At 36.6% G+C, this 25,155-nt stretch overlaps 1 protein-coding gene across 5 annotated transcripts in view; it reads left to right on the top strand.

Moving 5' to 3' along the window:
* Positions 1 to 25,155, top strand: part of LOC136870931 (serine-rich adhesin for platelets) — an 89,655-nt gene that overhangs the window by 62,304 nt on the left and 2,196 nt on the right. For 4 of the 5 annotated variants that reach the window (XM_067144945.2, XM_067144946.2, XM_067144947.2 and 1 more), the window contains exons 5-6: positions 10,646 to 10,805; positions 23,867 to 24,037. In XM_067144945.2, coding sequence (XP_067001046.2) covers positions 10,646 to 10,805; positions 23,867 to 24,037 — 331 coding nt within the window. The remainder of the gene's footprint in view (positions 1 to 10,645; positions 10,806 to 23,866; positions 24,038 to 25,155) is intronic. The other variant, XM_067144949.2, reaches the window with a different exon arrangement.

The following is a 25,155-nucleotide window of genomic DNA, read 5'->3' on the forward strand; positions in this document are numbered from 1 at the left end:
GTAAGCCTGAAACTATTTTTAATTCCATATATGAAAGTGGCGTCCCCTTGCTCGGAAAACTCATAGTGATATAGATATTGATTCCCATAGGGAATCTGAAGTATTTGTCCTGAATGAGTAAATTTATAATACCAATATAAATGGTCCATTATTGGACATTATAAATTTTCCAGGTAATTCATTCACTCATAGTGCCCATGGTCATTCAATAATTTGAACCACTTCTTCATCATCGCTTAGTATTTCTTCAAATACCTCAAAAATATCTTCCGAGATCCATTCGTTCTGCCATGTTGTAAGGTTATGTATTCTTAAACTTCAGTTTAAACGGTAGATGAGTGGCAGTAAAATTAATCTCTAGTTAAACTTAAGATTAAGTTTTATAATACACGACTAACAGTTAAACCGAAGTTTAAACTGAACCAACAGTTAAAACCTCTGTTATAATACCGGCCTTAAAGCTATTAGAGCAGTTTAATCGTGTGTATTATAATCGTGTAGTATTAATTTGAATATTCTGTACATTGTAATTAGCATGTTATACCGGTATTACACAAAACCAACAAAAGTAAGTGATGAATTCTATGGAAGAGGAAAGTAGCTGCGACAGTACGCTGGTGGCATCACGTATATCAATTTTATTGAAACTATACTCCCTGAAGATATTAGAGAAGGTGTATTCAGTACAGATTCTTTTATTCCATTTTGAAAAGTAAAGGATCAGTTGGTTGTTGTTGTTAAAAGCTAAAGCTTTCGGTGTTAAAACTCCCAAGTTGGACCTGAATGGAAAGATTGCGATAGGTAGTAGCAGTAAATCATAGTTATATGAAAGTGAAACATACAAAAGAATGTATCAGGTTCATTTCGGATGAGATTGTACGTGTTAGTTCATAACCTGGTCTAAATTGTGATGGTGTGCTGCTAAATGTGATGGTGAACCCCTACTGCCATAGGCTATATCCTGTGACAGTGAAGAGAAAAATTAAGCCATGTGTGACCTGGACCCTGGCAACCAAGTCAGTGACCTATTTTGTAATCATGTAACATAATGCTTTTCTTGTCTTCTTTTTTAGCTTTATTAGATATAGCCTCGATGCATCATTTTTCAAGGGTGAGAGGGGAAAATGATGACGGATGCGGGTAACAAAAAATAATGGCGTGTGGCCCCCGGAGCTGGGTGCAGGTCTTTCGAGTTGTTGCGTGATAGGCAATCTACGCGCCTATGAAAATGCGGCCCTACCTAAGCTTAATTCTAATGTTTAATTCAGCACACATACAGCCCCCTGAACCGTCGGAGTTAAAAAAGGAACGTTAAAATCCTCGACCGATCGCGACCCCTTGAACTAAAGGCCCATGTACACTAACCATTTAGCTCATACTATACATACCAGTATCAAAATATTGTAACCATGATATACGTGATGAAAATAAAAAGTGTGATTTTTATGCTGTTTCGTTTCACTTTTCTTTGCACATTTCATTATAATTAAAAACCTTTCAGTTCAGTTTTCTTATTGCAAATTAAGAATATACGTGGATATTACGGCAGTAACCTTGCGTGGAACTTTCCATTATTCTCGCTGACCCTTCATGAATGATAGGTTAGATATGCAATACGGCGCGGCTCCCGCAACTCGGCTCAGACTATGTCACAGAGGTTAGAAATTCAATGTAGCGCATCTCGGACAATGTCACAGCGGCCTATGCGAGGCCGCCAATTTAGGAACTAGTTACAATACTAGGCTATGAGAAGGTCTGGCTTGGTTAGGTCCGGCTTGTAACAAGACGATTGGGAAAAGGGGAACAAAGCGGTCAACAGGAGAATCCCACACACTCCACAACGTATACGACATGATTAATCATTTCAAGATATTAGAATCGTTCCGTATTGATGGTTTTCACTTTACAAAGGTGAAAAAATTAGTGTATCCTAATTCAATACGTCATATATTCCATCATTGGACAGAGTAATCAAATTCAAACGTTTTGGCTCGTTTGAGCCATCTTCAGTGAAAAGGGGGAGGGTGAAATAATTTATATAATACAAGCTAAAATATGTATTTTAAAAAAAAAAAAAAAAAACAACAAAAGAGAGCCTAGATGGAAACAATATTAGCACAATATACAATATTTACATCATACATACATACATACATACATACATACATATCCCACGTCGTTCCATCTTAAGCGATGGGTCGGCAAACGAGGCTTCTCCACCAGTTGCGGTCCCTGAACTTCTCTCCTTCAATGCTTTCCAAAGTATGTCCTCTCTGTTGTGAATGTCAATCTTCACCACGTCCTTGTACCCGAGTCTTGGTTGCCTTCTTGGTCTTTTGTCTTCAAGTTTTAGATCGTACACTTTTTTTTGTAATCTGTTATCATCCATGCGTCGCATATGTCCATACCATCTCAGTCGCTGCACTGTTATTTTGTCCTGCAGTCTTACAACTTGAGCCTGCTTACGGATTTCCTCATTACAGACTCTGTCCCTCCGTGTTTTGCCAATCATGCTACGGACAGATTTCATTTCTGCTGCCTGGATTCTACTAACATCTTTGTTTCTCATGGTCCGTGTTTCGCAACCATAGGTCAGGATTGGTACGTAATAAGTTACATCATCATGTGGAGCAAAAAACAACTCACTGTGATGATTAATCACCCTGTGACTAATTAAAACATGTCTGGCGCAAGCTGTGACTTTTAAACTGCATGATTTTCTCATTTTCAACGAAGTTGGTAGCCCTAGCCAGCCTATAGCAACACACAAAATAGTGGCAAATTTGAGTTTTACAGTGCCTAAGTTTTAATTCTTGTGAATAAGAATACTTCTAGGGGTTGGTTAGCGGGTCGAGAAGAAACGTTGGTGCCAGGAGGCTCGTAGTGAGGTTGCATGTGAATAACCTGCGCACAGCAATCCAGCCTATAAGATCCTTGCTCAAGACTAGCAACTCTGAATCATTCGTACATTATCGCGTGACAGGTTGCCTTTATTATTTGCTAAGAGTATTGAGCCGTCTCTCTGAATTTAAAAAAAAACTTCTGTGTATATTTTTCTTACGTACGATCAATCAATGTGGGAAAATTTTGGCTGAGGACATATGATTTTTTGACAATCGATGCAATAAAACGATAGTTCAAGAAACGATAGATACAGGGAAATTTAACATTGGTTTATATGAAACATTTTTATGACCAAATTAATTGAACGATAAATAAGGGAAAACGACAGTTCTGGGAATGATGCATCGAAGTTGTACTGTATATAAAGCCTAATTTGCCCTGAAAGGTATTCGAAGCGATGAAGAGAGCAAACACGAATTGTATTAATGCTAGTCACGGTAAGAATTATTTCGGTGTGTATTTGTCTGAGATTGGCTTTCTAAATTTGCTATTTCGAATGGCGTATGTGCGATTATTCTGTGGTGGTATTTCGATCTTGGTAGTTTGAATAATAGATCCTGCCGTGAGTTATTTGTGAACGTGTGGTGATGTTTGTGTGTGGTGTGAATTACTTTACCTATTATTTATGTAGGCCTAATTTGGGATGTAGTAGTAACATGGGAGGAGCTGGTTGGTACATTGATAGTACGTGTTAGTCCTAGTAGATATTATGGATCGGAGCCTAGAACATTTAAGTTTATTACAATTCAGGTTATAATCATGTGCCATTACTGTGTCATGTGTTAGATTTATGATTGGTGTTTGGCACATACATATTTGTTGGTCATCGTTTGAATGATGTATTGGACGCAGTAATGTGCTAATGAGTACCGGTATTAAGACATACCAAAGGTGTAGATTATATTTAAACTTGAACTACTTATATTTAATAAATGAAGTACGATATGCGAGATGTTCTTTAGTTTATGGCATATTTGAGTTTAAGCCTGAGTATCCGATGTTCCTTAGTCGAGTCCCAGTGTTACGTTATATGTATTTTAACACATACATATGCACCTAACAGGATGAGTTACCCCATATGCCGCGTTCATGTCCCACATAAATAGAGGTCTTGAACACCTACATTCCACAGTTCTGGATACGTTGAATAACATTTTGAAGAAACAGAGGTCATGAATTTTCATTTTTCAAGCCGCCACAGGGTCATTTACCTGTAGAATCACATGTTTTTGCCGAATATGGCATATTATTTGATTATTACCGCTCTGTTTGGGCCACGTTATTTAATACTGGGATGAGATTTAAATGACACCGTCACTAATTAATTAAACGGCGCATATAACTATGAGGACATCTACCATTTATTTCATTATAGTTTAATTGTGGTAGTTAATTCTAGGCTAAGTTGTAGTATGCCTCAGAGATGTTTTGTTTTATTTGCCCTATGTGGTATTATTTTCTTGTTTTATGTTATTTTAATTACCATTTCATTTAATTGCTTCATTAAGGAGATATATCCACAAATGTATATGCGTATACCATTATACAGGGTCATTCTTTATGAAAGACCCTGTATGTTTGATCTTTCATGTGTTTAGACATCCTCAGGGCAAATTTTTGTTTATAGTAGGTTAAATTAGACTTCAATTTCATTTATTTTACCGTTATTAGGTAATCATCTTGTTACGGAAACAAATCTGAATAATGTAAAGTTTAGAAATTAGTATTGGTAAAGGGGGTATATAACAGGATAATTTCAAAATCCTATATAGCCTATGTTGATATGATAAAATGACTATACCTATTTCCGAATTTCATCAAATATTATCCGACGTATGGACGTTGATACATTTTAGAAGCTAAAAGAAAGCAAATTAAAGATTGATGTAAACTAGTGTTCATATAACAGGACAATGATACTTTTTTTTAAATGCAATTGATTTTCCACTACATTACGTTGTAAAAGGTGCATATTAATAATCATTACCCCTTATTTTACGGTAATAACTTGAATGATAATTTCAATTACGGGCTTGGACACTGTCAGAGTAATTAATTCTTATCCTTATCATTTTTCTCTTTTAGCCTTCAACCTAATAATATGCTTTGGTTTTGTCGGGGTGATAGCATAGGGGTTTACTGAATTAAAAAAATTACTGACTGAATATCTGTTGTTTTTTATGTAGATTAAATATATCCGACCATCCTTGATCATGTATAATATTATTTCATCCATTAGTATACAATATGTTCTGAATATCAGGAATATGTAAAATTGGGAATGACAGTCATATTTAGATACAACTATCTGGTATACTAAAATGGCACCAGAATAAGTTCACAGTAGGCCATTGGATGTAAAATCATCCATTCTACTAGATTAAATCCTTGATGTTGAACATTGATCGCCCAATATGACTCCAACTGTAACCATGTTTTCATGTTATCTTGGATATTTTTCAACTTGATATCATATGCGACCCCATTTAATCAGCATCATTGCATCTTTGACTAGCTGTGGCGTACATACATTTCAGACTGTTTTCATTGGTAAAAGGACCTGTGAAATTCCCTGAGAGCCGAGACCCATGCCTCCGACTGTACAGGTGCAATACTTTTGAATCTGACGGTAAATACCCTCATAACCGTATGAAGAGATCTGTAATGTTTATTTACAGCCTCGTTTGTGATTATGCCCATGTCTGATATATTCCGACATCATAATCTCCTTTATGCTCATATATTGGAACTCTTCTGATCTGTGTGTGTGGGAGAACTTAACATAGTGAAGGTGTAATAAGATGGTGTTAAAACCGGGCTGAGTGGCTCAGGCAGTTGAGACACTCCTTCTGTCCCTAACTTGCCAGGTTTGATCCTGGTTCAGTCCAGTGGTATTTGAAGGTGCTCAAACTTGTCGGCATCATGTCGGTGGATTTACTGGCAGATAATAAAAGAACTCCTGTGGAACTGAATTTGATTTCTTGACATCTTTGAAAACTGTAAAAATAGTTAGTGGGACATAAAGCAAATAACTTTATTATTAGAGAGTGTTAAGTGTATATCAAATGTGCACTCAGTGGTATTTCATTCTGTGCATGTACAGTGGAACTTTAATTGGAAGAAGGCATCATGATTTGTAAGTAACTTGTAAGTTTTTGGAATTTCAATGGGTAAATCAGGTAAACAAGTGAAGGCTAAAGCCTGCATCGCTCAGCCTGCAAGCAGGAGCGTGACCCCACCCTCTGTAGGCAAGAAATAAACAACAGCCCATGCTCACCTGACACTCCACATGAGCAAGTGAAGGAACATCATTTGCCCTCTAAATTCACGGAGCTACACTGCCAACATCTTGGCCTGCATTGATCAGTGCTCCCCATCAGACACATTGTGAACCAGCGTAAGCAAGGAGGTTAGAGATACCACTATGTTGCTAAAGTTGGATAACCTTTAACCTTGTTAAGAACAGTTCACTCCTTGACGAAATTGTAGACAGAGTAACCAATAAGGTCATACAGAAACTTAAAAAATATATAGATTTTAATACTGATATAATAAGATAATTAAAATATGAACTCGCCAAACGAGATGAGGCAATTACTGATCTTCAACGGCAGTTAGACTATAGGACAGATGAATTGGAAATTTATCGTCAGAACAGTTTATGTACATTGCGCCGTTCCCGCATCCAGGTAAGGACGCACAAGAATCAGGCTAGCTTAAACTACAATAATATTTGTCGCTATTTTGTTATTTACGGGCTATGGGTTCCGGTTGAAAAGAAAGAACACCGAATTATGCTTGAGGAAACCTCTAACTCATGTAGAAGGACGTCTCCTACTCGCTTACTAGCTAGAATTCCCTATGGTTTACCAGATTGCCATGAATATAGGTGCTTATGACTAAGTCACTACTCTACAAAGTTATTAAAAGAAACGTTGATGTTTTAACATACTACATTTTATTACAAGCTCAGTTCATTCCATAGAAAGGATATCATGATTTCATCTTTGGGAATAATAATAAAGACTAGGGGGCTATACCCTTATTCAAAAGTTCATTTTTGATAAAATTAAATTAAAGTTATCAAAAGAAATAAAGTGTCCAGTTAAGATGCTTGAAAAATTACCTAATTACAATCTTAAAAGATCTCAATCACAAACAGCTTGTCTGGAATGTATCCTTTTGGAAAAGAAAGAAACTAAAATGAATGACGGTATCGGACAAAGAAATATTGGGTAATGATAACCTTAAGTAATTAACATGTCCGATATTTGAAGTACTAAATTATAAAAGTGTTGAACAAGTAAAACATCAGATAATTAAAATATTTGCTGATTGAAATATTGATTAAGTAGAATATTACATAATTAAAACATTCGATGATTAAAATATTTACTAGGTAAGATATTAGATGCATCTAATGAAGGAAAATAATATTTACAGTACAACATAATATATACAGTGTCGTAGATTGAGGGTGGTTTTAAAATATACAGGACGCTGGTTTGTATCTGGCATTAAACACTTTTACGCAATTGGAATCACATCTTTTCTACATGAAATCTCACAACATTGAAATTAACTGTGCTGTTTTTCTGATCTTATTTACGTTGATCTTCAGAAATGAAATAATTTTCTTTCCTTCTAATTCTTTGTGTCTAAATACACAATCAGATTAACCTGGAAAATATTCTCGTAGAATTTATAACATTTGATAGGTGTTGTATTGCACATAATGTTCATATTTCTTGACACATTCTGTTGCATAAACATTGATAAGTCCCTTTTAAATTAATGTATACTCTCAAAAAAAAAAAAAAAAAATTATCAAACATCACATTTAGAATATCAGGTAAATTACTCTCTTAACTTGAACTTATCCATAAATTCAGGTGCGTATCCATGCTACTATATTATATTACCAAGTGTATATTATCATAATTCCATCAAAATATACGTTTCTTACATGGTCTACCTTGTGCGAAGACTCTACCTCAAAAATAGTAATTCATATTCCTGTAGTCAATCATCAGTGATACTAGATAACGCCTTAGAAATAACTTCAAAGTTCACCTAACACATGAGAAGAATCTTATAATTAGAAGTATATATGAGGGTGTCAGCTAGTTCAAATTCATCCTCCTTGTTAGAAATTATTTGGTGATTTTACGCATAAATGTCAACATACGGATGTCATTTCGATCGCATTCTAACCTACTCTGTGCTTACTCATGGGTAAATAATCAAATGAAAACAGAATAAGTCCACTAATCACTTCATAATGCTCAACCTGGAATATTATGTCCACAACAACATGACCATGATTATATTCGCGAAGAATAACAACTACTACCAACGTTAATTACCAATCTCACATCATCACTTTCATTAAATAATCATTATTTCACATTTTAAATAAATATCCCGCTTCAAATTACCATATATATCTCATCATATTCTAATTCGACGTATCTCTTACCTTTATCATGGTTCGTGAACTTACTTATTCAGTTATAGCTTTGATTCCTTCATAATTCCAAAAATAATACTACCACATTTATTTATATAGCACTTTATATATACGATCTCTATCTTACAATTCTTCAGTCATATAACTTCTCACACATGCCTAACTTCCATTCTGACGTCGTATAAAACTCACCAATACATTTTAAAAAAATAACCTTCTCTCACACTATATATTGACAGCGTTACGAACGAAGGCTTTCTTATCACTGAACGACTGTTTCCTACATATGGATTTGACGTTTCAGGTCTGAAGATTACCTAACATCCTTTAATCTTAACTTGTAATTCACTGCTCGTATTTCGTCATCGCACTCATATTAGTTAGTTTAACACTTTCATAAAAGGAAAAATGAATAATTTCTTACTTGTACATTGAATTTAAAACAGACTTATCTTTATTCAGCAACTCCTGTAGTCAACTCATGTCCGGGTGACTGGACATGCAGACATATCTCCTTTCGTTTCCCTAGGTATTTGGGAATGCTCGGGAACATCTCATCTGGTTTCTGGTCATCCTGGGGCTGGCAACATCATCCTACGATGCGTTCATCTGGGTAGTCTCGCCTTCCGTCTTCTTAGAACATCTTGATCATGGGTTGAGCAATTGGAACAGAATAATATGTGATTTTAGTCAACATCGTCATCTTAGGGCTATGTTCTGTTACTGCCTGCTTATGTAGAATGAATGTCTTTCTTGGGAGAGTTGATGCTAGAGATAATTAACAGTGTGGGATAGGTGAAATTGATTATTATACTTGTTGAAATTCCAATCCTTTAGTTATCTAAAATTGGAAGTATCGGCTAATACGTCGTCTAAGGAATGTTGTGACGTATCACCGTTGCAACTTCTGTATTTATTTTTGGAGTTCTTTAATTTCGTGGAGCGAAATGATATTTCTTGCTAAAATTGTGGAGTGTAGCCGTCAATGAAGCTTTCCTCTTATCTTTAGTATGAAATACTGATACGCTGATATCTTCCTTTGGCGATCAACTATGTTGCTTCTCTTGTACGCAAGTTAAGTGAATGTAGTTTTTTTTTTTTTTTTTTTATAATTTTTTTAAAATAATAGCTCGTAACAATCTCCTTACTTCGTTCCTTTTTCCACTGCCTTCTATGTTTCGATCCTTTTCCAAGCGCTTGACGAAAATATTACCATCTTGGCTTGTGGTAGTGTCTGACGTTTAAATATTCGTCGTTCTTGACAATTCAGACTCCATTTTTGTTCCGGTCGTATCTTTAGGTAACAGTGAAATGGCACAATATTTGGAGAACCTGAAACTGTAAGGGAAGACACCGACAAATGCATTTAGGAGATTGCCACTCGGATCGATGTTCCACTTGATCCTGCAATGATCGACCGTTCGTACAGAGTTGGTACTAGAATATTGCAACAAAATCAGACCCATCATTGTAAGCTGTAAAGAATTTTCATTTGCCTACCTAAATGCAGGCTTCATATCAAAGAAGCTGTTAAAGGACAGTGGTATACTGTAATTATACGGGAGGACCTAACTAAGACCCATACAACATTCTCAAACGTGCTGCGAGTCATTTAAGACTAAATTCAGTGTGGACTGTGGTTAGTGTAATAACGGTGCACAGTTGGTGACGTGAAACACTTGACTGCCAAAGGTTAGCAGATAGGCCTCAGCTGCTTCTTTTTCCATCATAGTCCCTATTAAATTACAAATACTGTACATTTACTAGCACCAACAACACAACCACACAGGTTATCAAACTGAACCAGATGTTGAACACTTGTCCTTGCAGAGTATTTGAGGTGAAATGGGAGAGAATGTGTGATCAGTAGTGCATGCTAGCTGACGTTAAACAAATAATTTGGCAATGATTAAAATTGTGCTTGTGTTCTGTTGAATGCATTAATGTATCAAGTAAAACATGATAGTTCATTATCTTAAGCACTAATGAATTCAGACATTGTTTCCCTTCTGTTTTGTCATTTTAACTATTATGTGTCATATTATTATGGTTTATATGTTTATGTCCTGCATAAAGTAAAAACCTTTGTAAGACAAATGCTATGGGGCCAGTGAACTGGAAGTTAGGCTCCTTAAACTAACAATAATCATAATCATCATCAGATGCAATCACCATTAAGGACTAAGCAAATCTAATAGCTTATTTCATTGAAAATGTTTATTTACTGTATAAATCTGGCTGTGATTTTATCATCTTGTTTTCTTTGTGTAGCAGGTGCCAGTGTCAGGAGGTTTGAAGAGGCTCCCTTCTGATGTGTTGGATAACTTACCAGACCAAATTCCCATGAAATACCCAAAAATATCCCATGAAGACGGTAATAAGAAGAAACGGAAGAAGGAGAAGAGTGATCTCAGGGATAGTCTAGAGAACGGTAAGTTCATATCAATTTGAATAAAAGATGAGACAGTAAAAATGAGATTCAGAGATAGTTGTGTAATGGAAAGGAAACAATCAGTATATGGATATAGATCAGAATGATAGGAATAAACAGAAAGGAGGAATGCGGACAAACACTACTTCTTCAAACACGTCCATCTTCATAATGGTTTACCTCCTCACTCCCAGTTCTTCCAGATCAATATCTTCTGAACCCCCTCATTTCAACACTCACACATTGATAAAACTGGGCAGTAGGAGCAGGCTCATTGAGCCATATAAATCAAATTAATGTTTTCCAAATATTTTATAAGTAAACAAAGTGAAAGGCACGATAAATGAATGATATTTGAAATATTGAAGAATTTGGTAATAATACAGTACCACTTTTTAGCAGAAGGAAATTCAACTTCTTATAATATTATTATTATTATTATTATTATTATTATTATTATTATTATTATTATTCATAAGAACAACAAACATTCCAGTATATTAATACATTTAAACTGCGGCAAAATTGTCTGCTGTATGTGTAAACTATAGCACCCCCACAGCTGGTTGGATCTCCAACAGATCCTCTACCAGGGTCTTTGAAGAGACATTCTTGGGGAAATTAGGAATGATGTAGTTTCCTGTTGCTTTCCTCACTGAGTCAGAAGATCTGTTACATATCTGTCTACCATGCCACTAAAATGAAATTGCCAGCTGACTTTTCGAGTGACACTTTCATTATGTTAGGAATCTCATGACTGGTCCATATTGAAATGTACATTAAGTCAACAATGATACAAAAGTTTATTGAGATCAACCTATTCAATACACTAAGGGTTCTTAAAAATTAAGATTTACATCTTGTCATCTAATTAACGAGACATGTTTTGCCCATTGTATGGGCATCATCAGCCGTAATCTCTTGCCTAAAAGATAAAGATCAGGTTCCTGATTACTCTAGTCAAAGTGTTACATAAGTAAATATGTGTTATAAAAATGAACAAATGTATACAGACTGGGAAAATACCAGAGGGATGGAACACAGCGACTCTAAAGATACTGTTCAAAGGAAAAGGGAGCAGAACATCACTAGACTCATTTAGAGGAGTAGCACTAGAAAATGCATCCTTTAGAGTTTTCACGAAGATACTAAATAAAAGATTACTAGAAGCCTTCAGTGGGTACATTCCAGAAAATCAATTCGGTTTTATGAAAGGAGCACGGTCCAGGCAGTGAAATACCTAATAAATCAGGTAGAAGCAGCATTAAGACACAAAGGAGGGAAATATCACGCGGTATTTGTTGATTTCAAGAAGGCATTCGACTCAATCGACTTGCGAAAGCTAATCGAGAAAATTAAATTGACAATCGGCGAGAGAGACCCACTAGTGAGAATAGTTGAAGCATGTCTACAGGGAAACATAATCCGAATAAACAACAACGTAGAAATTTCTGAAGACATAATACAGACGACCGGAGTTATGCAAGGGGAGCCCATGAGTCCCACACTTTTCAACATTTATACAGCAGATGTGAACCGCATAGTAGAGGAAGGATCAAAAGCAGAGCTGATCCTATACGCAGATGACAAGCTGATCGGAGCGAAAGAAAAGGAGGAGGTGCAAAGGGTAGTCCACAGGCTAGAGACCTGGGCGGAGGAAAACAGCCTACAGATAAATGAAGAAAAGACAGTACAAATGACCTTCAGAAAAGGTGGGAAATCAACGCCCAAAGACAACATAACATTACACCAAAAGCCACTACAAAAGGTACGAAATTACAAATATTTGGGAATAACACTACAGACAACGGCGGCGTCCTTTGGTATACATATTCAAGAAAGAATGGCAGCAGCAATCAGAGCCTCATACAGCATCCAAAACATTTCAAACCTATCAATCAGCACGGGGATGAGACTTTTCAAGACGACAGTATCGCCAGTGATAATATATGGAATTGAGATCGTGTGGGAAAAGCTGAAGATCGGAGACCTGATGAGAATAGAAAGAATAAAAGCATTGTTCATGAAGAGGATTACCCGAGTTGGAAAGACAGCGCCATCCCGGATAGTATACGAAATGATGCGGGAGACGTATTTCATAGAAGACATACGATCACAATTCTACCTACAATCAACGGAAGCAAGCAGGGCACTAGTAAACATCAGGGAAAGGAAGAAAAGTGAAATTGACCTAGACTTCTACACCTCACCAGCGATGACGGACGATAGATGGACTAGAGAGTGCAACACACAGCGCCACGTGATAACACAGCTCTCCATACATGGGTTTCACCACAAGGTATGCGTAAACCAGAAGTTCCATGAGCCAGACGAAGATTGTAAGTGCACTTTGTGTGGGCAGAAGTGTAGTAGATACCACATCATAACTTGCACGAAAAGAACCAGGACAATTACAGACTATAGCAAAGACTGAAATGTGAAATTTATTTAATGCTCAAACTTGAGTGTACATTTCTCTTTTAAATTAAAAATTAATTAAAATGAGGAAAACTTGTTGTAAGTTCTCAAAATACAAATTTACACAATTAAAACACGTTTAAAAGTATGTACAAAAGAAATTAGTAATGTTGGTGCAATCTTACATTGAAATCCTTAAAACATTTTTAAAATAGCCAAACTATCCTTATTTACGTAAAGGATAAGAAAGTCTATGGCTAAAATTATGGCCTTAAGGTACAAAATCAAAATGAATGGAATCTGATTAAAGGCAACCCAATTTGAAGTCATAGAATAGTTATAATGATCTTTAAGTGTCTTAATCATTCAAAAAGGACATTAAATATTTTTGTAGAACGTTTCTAGTAGGCCTATTATCATAGAGTATACAGCTGTGTGGTTGATGGAGTTATTGTTGTGAGGTGAGTCCACAATCTTATTTTTGTTGAAATAAATCCCTTAAAAAAGCAAAATATCAACATTGCCTTTAGGACAACAAACACTAACCACAACCAGTTTCTCAGTCACACACTCAACTTCAAACAGTAGCATCTTTTCAAGTTCAGGCATATACAGACTCAAATGCACCCGTGTGATGTTTCGTATATCGGGCAAACAGGCCGGAGTTTCTTTACAAGATATCAAGAGCACTATAATGCTAATAAACACAAGAAGTTCTCAACCATGAGTTCTCATGTGAAGGTTGTTGTTATTATTATTATTATTATTATTATTATTATTATTATTATTATTATTATTATTATTATTATTATTATTATTATTATTATTTATTTTCCACCAATTGTAGGTACAATTTATGGATGGCGAATGGAGAAAGGGCATAGCCCCACATACACGAAAGTGCCCCCATCACCACTTAAAAATATACAATTACATTCTGCATAGTGTGCTTATATACAGTTACCGTATTTACAGACATATTTACATACTACTCACAAGACATGGTCAACATTCAAGTAATTCGACACACACACACACACACACACACACACACTCTCTCTCTCTCTCTCTCATCCCCACATATACTTTAACTAGGCCGGCTCACTCATACCCACATACAGTACAGTCTCACTCACTCGGGATCGTATAAACTTTCATCCATCATCTCACTCATACTGAAAATTCATACAGTAGAAAAATTATATTATGTACGGAAGGTTTCATTATATGCACATCCTTTTTACTTCTTTACAAAATTTCTCTGGAGGTAGTTCTTTCATCTGTGGTGGGAGTTCATTCCACAGCCGAGCAGAACGATTAAAGAAGCCACTTTGATATGATACTGTTCTTGCAAATGGAGGGGAAAGGGACACACCTCGACCTCTTTGAGCGGAACGATAGTTCAGCTGTAAGCGGTTGAAAGGGTTTATATGAATGTTACCTGCGAGGGATTTTCTCAGGAAAGCAATATCTATTAGTTTACAGAGGGATGTTATGGAGGGCAGTGACCTGGCTGTATTTAAATGACCGTGTTGAATAATTAGTCGTTCTGCTCGGCGTTGAACTCTCTCTAGTTTCGTCATGTTCTCCACTGTAGTAGGGTGCCAGAAGGAAGCCCGTACAACAGTATTGGCCGTACTAATGACAAATAGGCTGTCTGAACTGCTTTCTTCCTGGCTCCCAGTAGTGATCTGTGAATGAATCCCAGGACTCTGTATGCTTTGCACCGTATTTCTTCTACATGCTTGTTCCATGTTCCATTTTTAATTGCTGCAAATGTGAATGCCGAGCAATTTAATTGAGGTGCAGGGCATCAAGTTTTTACCACATAGTGAAATTTGGTGTTGTAACTGTGATCTTGCTCTCGTTAAGCGTATGTATTTACATTTCTGTACATTTATAGTCATTCTATTTATTTGGCACCACAGAGCCACATTATCCAGATCTCACTGTAGCTTATTTACATAGTTCTCATTGCATATGGCTCTGTAAATGATGGTGTCATCAGCATACTGTGCCATAGAAGACGATACACAACCTGGCAGATCCAGCGTAAATATCGTGTACAGAAGCGGTCCTATCACACTACCTTGAATCACGCCCAAGGTGACTAAGGTTTGTTCTGACCTGGCCCCACTGAACACAACGCTCTGCGTCCGACCTACCAGGAATGATCAAAACCATGCCAACAGTTTGCCTTGAATGCCATACTTGTTAAGTTTTAACAACAGTCGTTGATGAGGTACCTGATCAAAAGCCAGTCGAGAGTTACGCAATCCACTTGGGATATATTAGACTGGTCCAGGGAATGTTGCCACTCATCAGTTACTGTTGTTAAAAGTGTAGTACAGGATTTCCCAGGGAGGAATCCATGTTGGTTGTTATTCAACAGGTTTCTCTCATTCAGAAAATTTACGAATGAATTAGAAAGCATTTATATTTATTTCGATCAGTACTATAACGAAAACCTTAATCTCAGTGACTTAATTGAAGTAAAAAATCCTTTATATTAGATTGTGCCCAGCTTGTTACAATCACTAAATTTAAATCAAAATGAAATTCTTAAAAATCTTAAAATAACATCCACAAAAGTTCCTGCCATTTCATTAAAGGTAACTCTCTCTGTGTTCGCCCCTACTAACCTTCCACAGCCAACAGCGTATAAGCTTAATGCTCCACCCATCCCCTCTCCCGCACCACAACCCCCTCACTGAATTCCACGCAGATACAATACAAGAAATGCAAGTGTCACTTGTTCTGACGCTGCAAAGGCAACTAATTCATACCACAAAAATCGAGAGTGTAAGTAAATGTACACACAATGTTTCCTGCCAAATATAGCTGTATTTTCTTTAAATCTTTAAAAGTCAATTCTTTCTACCCTCCTCTCATTACATATTCTTCACCACACATCCATCAATAGTCGTTCTCAACATTCAAGCTATAGCCAACATCAAGCATGAGCGTTCCCATTTGACTATTAGCACAACGAAGAAACAGTCGTATCAGCTAGTAAAGACACACACGGCACCACTCAGCCATGAACCTTTTATCATTTTTTCAACAAAAATAAGAGGATTGTGGACTCACCTCACAAATACAGGTCTAATAACAGTAATAACTCCATCAATCACACAGCTGTATACTCGATGATAATAGACCTACTAGAAACTTTCTACAAAAATATTTAATGTCTTTTCTAAATGATTAAGCTACTTAAGGATCATTGGAACCATTCTACGACTTCAAATTGGGTTGCCTTTAACCAGATTCCATTCATTTTGATTTTGTACCTCAAGGCCATAATTTTAGCCATAGACTTTCTTATCGTTTACGTAAACAAGGACAGTTGGCTATTTTAAAAATGTTTATAAAGTATTTCAATATAAGGTTGCACCATTACTAATTTTTTTTCGTACATACTTTTAAACATGTTTTAATTGTGTAAATTTAAATTTTGAGAGCTTACAACAATTTTTCCTCATTTTTATAACACATATTTCTTAATGTAACGCTTTGACTAGAGTAATCAGGATCCTGATGTTTATCTTTTAGGCATGAGATTACAGCTGATGATGCCCATACAATGGGTGAAACATGTCTCATTAACTTAGATGACAAGATGTAAATCTTAATTTTTAAGAACGCAATGTGTAGTGAGTAGGTGGATCTCAAACTTTTGTATCATTGTTGAATTAATGACACTTTCATGTTATTCATCACAGGGAGTGGCTACAGAAGAAATGGCATTGTTAGTATCACTCATAGGTCATCTATTTCCATACTCTCAAATCCAAGACTGACACAGACAGATTGGCAAATAAAAGTAACAAACTTGATCTAACGAAAATTGAAATACAGAGTACATTGTAAGTACTATATCTCATCTGAGATTGATCTGGCCAAAATTGTCTATTATATCACTAAAATATTTTGTAAGATTTCATGTTCTTAATTTTTTTTTTCCCTCGTGGTTTAATGTTGCACTAACACATCGGAAGTTTTCAGTGACACAATGATGGGAAAGGGCTAGGATTGAGGAGGAAGCGGCCATGGCTTTAATTAAGGTTCAGCCTCAACATTTGCCTGTTGCGAATGTGCAAAATCACTGAAAACCATTTTCGGGACTGCCAATAGTGTGGGTTGAACCTACCATCCATTTGCCGTGTGCAAGCTTACAGCTATATGACCTGAACTGCGCAACCAACTTTCTTCTTACTTGTTCAGTAGGCCTGCTCTTCAATGAGAAGTGGTTCAGATTTTTTATTTAGTCTTATGGCCTAGTTACTAAGTTATACACCTTCTGAAAAGGTATCATTCAGGCAGCCTGAGTATCATTTTCTGCATTTTGTGGTATGCTGTCATCTTTGTGAGACAACTCTTGGACAGTTTGTGAAGTGTGGTAAGTTAAATTTTGTCAAGTGAATGCTGACTGCACCACCATAGATATAATGTGATGATAATTATTATGATATGAATCTCAAGAATTGTGCCTCCTGCTCAGAAATCGGCTACCTTGGCTCAATAGAGTAAATAAATATATTATTTTGGGTCCACCTTTTCAGTACAAAATGTAAATAGTTTAAATTACATAGGGACTAGTTTCGACCTAGTAATAGGTCATCATCAGCCTGAAGTAAATTAAAGCGTAAATATCGAAGAAAAAATAAACAATGTAAATACAAGTACAGTCTTTTTAAAAGTACATACCATGTGGGATATTGAGCAGCAATATATCAAAAATAATAACTCTTCCAATTGACGAAGCACTGAGCGGAAGTTATGTTGTTTATTTATGAATAAAGTTCAGTGCGCCGTATAGCATTAAAAGTCCAGTGTGCACTAAAAGATGTTATAAAGAAGAATTATCAGTTGAATGCTGGCTTCTTGAGTTTGCTGTTGTATATTCGAAGAAGTTACGTCATTTTTTTAAGGTATTCATAGACGTTCCAGATACATGCCGATTTTAAAAACTTCTTATCATTACAAATAATTTTTTAGACAATATTGTAAAATATACAACAATAATTTTAACATGTGCTTATACTTCCCATGTCAAGTTTCTTAACTACTGTTTCAAAGAAAATTTTTTTTTAATATCACAACATACCTCATCTCAATTTTTCATAAACAATAGTGTAATCATTCTTAATAAAATTGTTTGTTTTAAGATTAGCTAACGTGCTGATGATGCCCAATAAGAAGGGCGAAACATGTCCACAACTTTTCAATCTTTTATGATTATGTAACCACAAAACGTGGTACTGTAGCAGAGATGCTAACTATTACGATTTAGTCGTAATAATTACGAATTACCCATCATAATTACGCCTTTACGAATCACACACCACAAATTACGATTTTTTGTTGATTTTTAAATCTAAGTTTATGAAGTGTTCAAATGGATACACAAGGCGGCTTGAATTCTCAGAATATTATTTTCCGATTTCTCAGTAATAATTTATACCCCTTTCATGTCCCTCGTTTAAGAATATTTAGAGTTTTTACGCGCCGAACGCAGTGTGTGCTTCCAGTTCCAGAAATATAGGCACCTGTGAAGTGGTATATCTTGCGGAGTTGTTGTCTTTGTTCGTCACATAATCAGACTTCCATGCAAGTATGCGAGTTCTTTTGTCTTTGTTTTGGCGGTAAAGTGGTGACAAACTCCGTTTACTTGTGAATACTGTGTGCGTGACTGTTGAAGATGTATTTATTGCGATTTTGGTTGCCAAATTTACATATATTGCTCTTCTAGGATGTATGCTAATCGTGTGTTACGAAATGCGAAAGGTTTGAAATAATGAAGCGATTTCTTGTGCAGGAAACTACGTGTGATTACGTTACCGTGATTAGTGACGCTAGTAGTAAATATAATTGAAAAATTTAGGGAGGTATACTCGGAAGAATGGCCTTCTTTAGTGCATTCCTCAAAATCTCATTCAGACGTGTTTTGTAGTGTGTGTAGCCGCGATGTTTCGGATGCGCATGATGAAGAAGAACAAGACTGAATTTCGTGCTAATATGAACTCCGAACAGTTAAGTGCTCTGTTAGTGCAGAGGATGCACATGATATGAAAAAAAAAAACATGTCACCAGTGTACGTTTACCAAACACAAGCTTTAAATTAAATAATATGTAAGTTAGTAAGATTACGGAAAAAAATCTACGACCGCCCCCCCCCTGCCCTAACGGCTGCATTACGAATTACCTTTCTTGAAAGTTGGCATCTCTGCTGTAGGTATTGAATAGGTGAATAATAAATGTATACTTTGTAAATTGAATGTACCTTGGCTCAAGCCAAATCTGTGGGTTTAAGGTCATGAACTGAACGCTTCACCTCTGATTCTCTGAGGGTGCTGGTGGTTTAAATGAGACTTTGCTGTGCTGTTTCTTGATTCATTCTAACTCTTTATAAGTCTTCTCTTAATGGTAGCCTCATAAGAACTAAAGATTTTATAATATTGTTTTCAAAACTTGTATTCTGGACATTGGTGCTTGTATAATTTTCTTCTTTTGATCTTTTATATTGTAGCTCTATGATCTGAATGACTTCCCAAACCATGCGACCAGTTCTCGATCTGTGTTATCAACATTTAGCTGTTATGTGTACATTTGATGCTGTGTATTTGTGCTGTGTGTACATGTAAAATGTTCTATCCTGAAAAGCACATGAATTACGAATGCAGCCAGTATTCAGTAGATAGTGGGTTCGAAGCCCACTGTCGGCAGTGCTGAAGATGGTTTTCCGCGGTTTCCCATTTTCATACCAGGCAAATGCTAGGGCTGTACCTTAATTAAGGCCATGGCCGCTTCCTTCCCACTCCTAGCTCTTTCCTGTCCCATTGTTGGCATAAGACCTATCTATGTCGGTGCAACGTAAAGCAACTTGTAAGAAAATATTACAAGTGCACATATAACCAAATGCACAAAAACTGAAAATACACTGTACTTTCTAACAGTATCTGATGCTAAAATAAACATAGAGATTGGAATTTTTTGTTGAGTTGGAAATGTTTACTTTTGAAAACTGTGAACACTACCCCAATGCTCTTCTAGTCCCATTACAGTTTTGCATGTACTGTCTCCTAAAGATCGTCTCTTTCTCCTATTTGTGGGTTACTGTAGTCATGTCCTAGTTCGTGAACTGTGGGCAACGGCTGAGTGGCCTAGTAAGTGGTCCTGAGAGTCGGGATACCAGTTGCTATGGAATGGGAGTGGGCGTCTCGGACATATTCTGAGTCATGGCCCTCCTTGTGCTCAGGCGGCTAGGACTATACAATTCACCGGTGGTTCATAATCCGTTAGAGGAGAGATCCTCACTTGGACTATGTGCAAGTAGGGTAGCATCCTGCTTCATGAATTTACCGAGCTCGGAACATTTTAAGCAAGCCTCGGACCTATGGGAGTAATGGAGTCCCACTCCCATTTGACAGGCGAGGGAATCCTTGCAAACAACTTGGCGAATGAAATGGAATTCGATGGGAGCTATCAATATTAATGGGGCTTATGGAAGAAAGAAGGTAGAACTGGCTGAGTCAGCAAAGAGGATGCATCTGGATGTGCTAGGAGTAAGTAATATTCGGGTAAGGGGAGATAGGAGATTATCAAGTGTACTTGACGGGTATTAGAAAGGGAAGGGCAGAGTCTGGGGTAGGGCTCTTTATCAGGAATACCATTGCACGCAACATAGTTTCTGTTAGGCACGTAAATGAGCGAATGATGTGGGTAGATTTGTCAGGACAAGAATTGTGTCCGTGTGTTCACCATGTGAGGGTGCAGTTGAGGATGAAGTTGACAAGTTTTATGAAGCATTGAGTGGCATCGTTGTCAGGGTCAACAGCAAGGATAGAGTGGTGCTAATGGGCGATTTCAATGCGAGAGTTGGGAATAGAACTGAAGGATACGAAAGGGTGATTTGTAAATGTGGGGAAGATATGGAAGCTAATGGGAATGGGAAGCATTTCCTGGACTTCTGTGCTAGTATGGGTTTAGCTGTTACGAATACATTATTCAAGCATAAGGCTATTCACTGCTACACATGGGGGGCTAGGGGCACAAGATCCATAATAGACTCTGTCTTAACAGACTTCGAATTCAGGAAATCTGTTAGGAATGTACGAGTTTTCCGGGGATTTTTCGATGATACAGACCACTATCTGATCTGTAGTGAACTAAGTATCTCTAGGCCTAGGGTAGAGAAAGTGAAATCTGTCTGCAAACGAATAAGGGTAGAAAATCTCCAGGACGAGGGTAGACAGAAATACATGGATATGATTAGTGAGAAGTTTCGAACAGTAGACAGTAAGCAGGTTCAGGATATAGAAAGTGAATGGGTGGCATACAGGGATGCTGTAGTAGAAACAGCAAGGGAATGCCTAGGAACAGCTGTGTGTAAAGATTGGAAAAGGCGAACATCTTGGTGGAATGATGAAGTGTAAACGTAAAAAGAAGGCTTATCAGAAATGGCTCCAAACAAGGGCCGAGGCAGACAGGGATTTGTACGTAGATCAAAGAAACAGAGCAAAACAAATAGTTGTTGAATTCAAAAAGAAGTCGTGGGAAGATTTTGGTAATAACCTGGAGAGGCTAGGTCAAGAAGCAGGGAAACCTTTCTGGACAGTAATAAAGAATCTTAGGAAGGGAGGGAAAAAGGAAATTAAAAGTGTTTTGAGTAATTCAGGTGAACTCATAATAGATCGCAGGGAATCACTGCTGAGGTGGAGGGAATATTTTGAACACCTTCTCATTGTAAAAGGAAATCATCCTGGTGGTGTTGTGAACAGCCAAGCTCATGGGGAGGAGGAAAATGATGTTGGTGAAATTATGCTTGAGGAAGTGGAAAGGATGGTAAATAAACTCCATTGTCATAAGGCAGCAGGAATAGATGAAATTAGACCTGAAATGGTGAAGTATAGTGGGAAGGCAGGGATGAAATGGCTTCATAGAGTAGTGAAATTAGCGTGGAGTGTTGGTAAGGTACCTTCAGATTGGACAAAAGCAGTAATTGCACCTATCTATAAGCAAGGGAACAGGAAGGATTGCAACAACTATCGAGGTATCTCATTGATTAGTATACCAGGCAAAGTATTCACTGGCATCTTGGAAGGGAGGGTGCGATCAGTCGTTGAGAGGAAGTTGGATGAAAACCAGTGTGGTTTCAGACCACAGAGAGGCTGTCAGGATCAGATTTTCAGTATGCGCCAGGTAATTGAAAAATGCTACGAGAGGAATAGGCAGTTGTGTTTGTGTTTCGTAGATCTAGAGAAAGCATATGAAAGGGTACTGAGGGAAAAGATGTCCACTATACTGGGGGACTATGGAATTAAAGGTAGATTATTAAAATCAATCAAAGGCATTTATGTTGACAATTGGGCTTCATTGAGAATTGATGGTAGAATGATTTCTTGGTTCAGGGTACTTACAGGGGTTAGACAAGGCTGTAATCTTTCACCTTTGCTGTTCGTAGTTTACATGGATCATCTGCTGAAAGGTATACAATGGCAGGGAGGGATTCAGTTAGGTGGAAATGTAGTAAGCAGTTTGGCCTATGCTGACGACTTGGTCTTAATGGCAGACTGTGCCGAAAGCCTGCAGTCTAATATCTTGGAACTTGAAAATAGGTGCAATGAGTATGGTATGAATATTAGCCTCTCGAAGACTAAATTGATGTCAGTAGGTAAGAAATTCAACAAAATTGAATGTTGGATTGGTGATACAAAGCTAGAACAGGTCGGTAATTTCAAGTATTTAGGTTGTGTGTTCTCCCAGGATTGTAATATAGTAAGTGAGATTGAATCAAGCTGTATTAAAGCTAATGTAGTGAGCTCGCAGTTGTGATCAGCAGTATTCTGTAAGAAGGAAGTCAGCTCCCAGACGAAACTATCTTTACATCGGTCTGTTTTCAGACCAACTTTGCTTTACGGGAGCGAAAGCTGGGTAGACTCAGGATATCGTATTCATAAGTTAGAAGTAACAGACATGAAAGTAGCAAAAATGATTGCTGGTACAAACAGATGGGAAAAATAGCAGGAGGGTACTCGGAATGAGGAGATAAAGGCTAATTTAGGAATGAACTCAATGGATGAAGCTGTACGCATAAACCGGCTTGGTGGTGGGGTCATGTGAGGCGAATGGAGGAGGATAGGTTACCTAGGAGAATAATGGGCTCTGCTATGGAGGGTAAGAGAAGTAGAGGGATACCAAGATGACGATGGTTAGACTCGGTTTCTAACGATTTAAAGATAAGAGGTGAAGAGGCCACAACACTAGTTGCAAATCGAGGATTGTGGCGACATTTAGTAAATTCTCAGAGGCTTACAGACTGAACACTGAAAGGCATAACAGTCCATAATGATAATTTATTTATTTATTTATTTATTTATTTATTTATTTGTTTGTTTGTTTGTTTGTTTGTTTGTTTGTTTGTTTGTTTGTTTGTTTGTTTGTTTATTTATTTATTTATTTATTTATTTATTTATTTATTTATTTATTTATTTATTTATTTATTTATTTATTTATTTATTTATTTATTTATTTATTTATTTATTTATTTATTTATTTATTTATTTATTTATTTATTTATTTATTTATTTATTTATTTATTTATTTATTTATTTATTCTATGCAATTTTGTTTTGTTACAGATTTTAAAAAGCCAGCAAATTTGGATTACATTCCATTAGAAACTGGAGGACCAACAAAATTTGGTGTAGTGCCCCTAGAAAAGGCTATGAAAGCCCCAAAAGCAGTCAGTCAGCAAGCAGCTGATTTCCGGCAGAACTTATTATATGGCTCGCACATTAAGAGAGAGCCAGGTAAGTAAAACTCTTAACCATAAACATGTTACTAAAGTTCTCCCATTACACAGGCCTGCAAAAAATAACTTATGGGAAATTGTCTTTGGTTTGTTAACTGATTTCTATGGGATATTTTGTGGTGATTTCAAATATGACCAATTTTTCCTATCATATGAAGATTTTTTACAAATAGTATCATATTTTATTGTTTTTTACTCTAAAACTGCCATTAATATAACGGATTGAGTTTAGGATTTTTGATATGGCCTCATGATGCCATAGTATGCTGAACTAAGGTGAAAGTTCAAAATGTAATGTATGATCACTAGGGGGAGGATTTCTATGACAGTCATATTTTTTCCCTTAACATTATATCTTATGGTCTTGTATTTACAACACGTTTCCAAGCATGATAATCAAAATTAAACAGGTTTTATTGGACATGTAAATGCATATTTAGGCTTTCTTAAGTTTTATGGCATATTTTGAACAAAATATCATTATAAAAGCATATGTTGGTAATTTTCATTTGAATTTTGTTTTATAGAAATCAGAATAACTCTAGATATTATTTTTCAGGATAGACTGGAATATACTATTGCAGAATCATTCTAAAGTAGTGCATGGAATGTTTCTAACAGGTAGGAACTATTGTTTGCTAGCTGGGTCAATTCCTGGAAACCGGGCTATTGTTAACACGGAAGCAGAGGTAATTCTGCAGTTATTTGTCATTGTTCTTATCTCTCTCCTTCGCCCTTCCCTCTTCCACCTTGACCTTGGTCATGAGGGAGCTTCAGTCATTCAATTCCTTTCAATATGCCTAAAACGAAAGTCTCAATTTGTGGGAAGTTTCGAAGTTTTGTTCGCGAGTTGGGTGATAACATATTCAATACGGATGGAGTGATATTATTCTGTAAATTGTGTGAGGTAAAATTTACTGCCGAAAAGTGCTTCTCTGTGCAACCACTGTAATACTGTAAAACATAAGAATTGTGTAACTAGATATTCTGCACTCGAAAATAGGCAACGTCTGCTATTCGAAACCCCGACATCAAGTTTACAGTGTTCACAATTTTCACAAGATCTCTGCAAGATGATGGTTTCGTCTAATATTCTTTTGAAGAAACTTAACAGCC

The sequence above is a fragment of the Anabrus simplex genome, chromosome 1, assembly GCF_040414725.1.
Source record: "Anabrus simplex isolate iqAnaSimp1 chromosome 1, ASM4041472v1, whole genome shotgun sequence".
Lineage (NCBI taxonomy): Eukaryota > Metazoa > Arthropoda > Insecta > Orthoptera > Tettigoniidae > Anabrus > Anabrus simplex.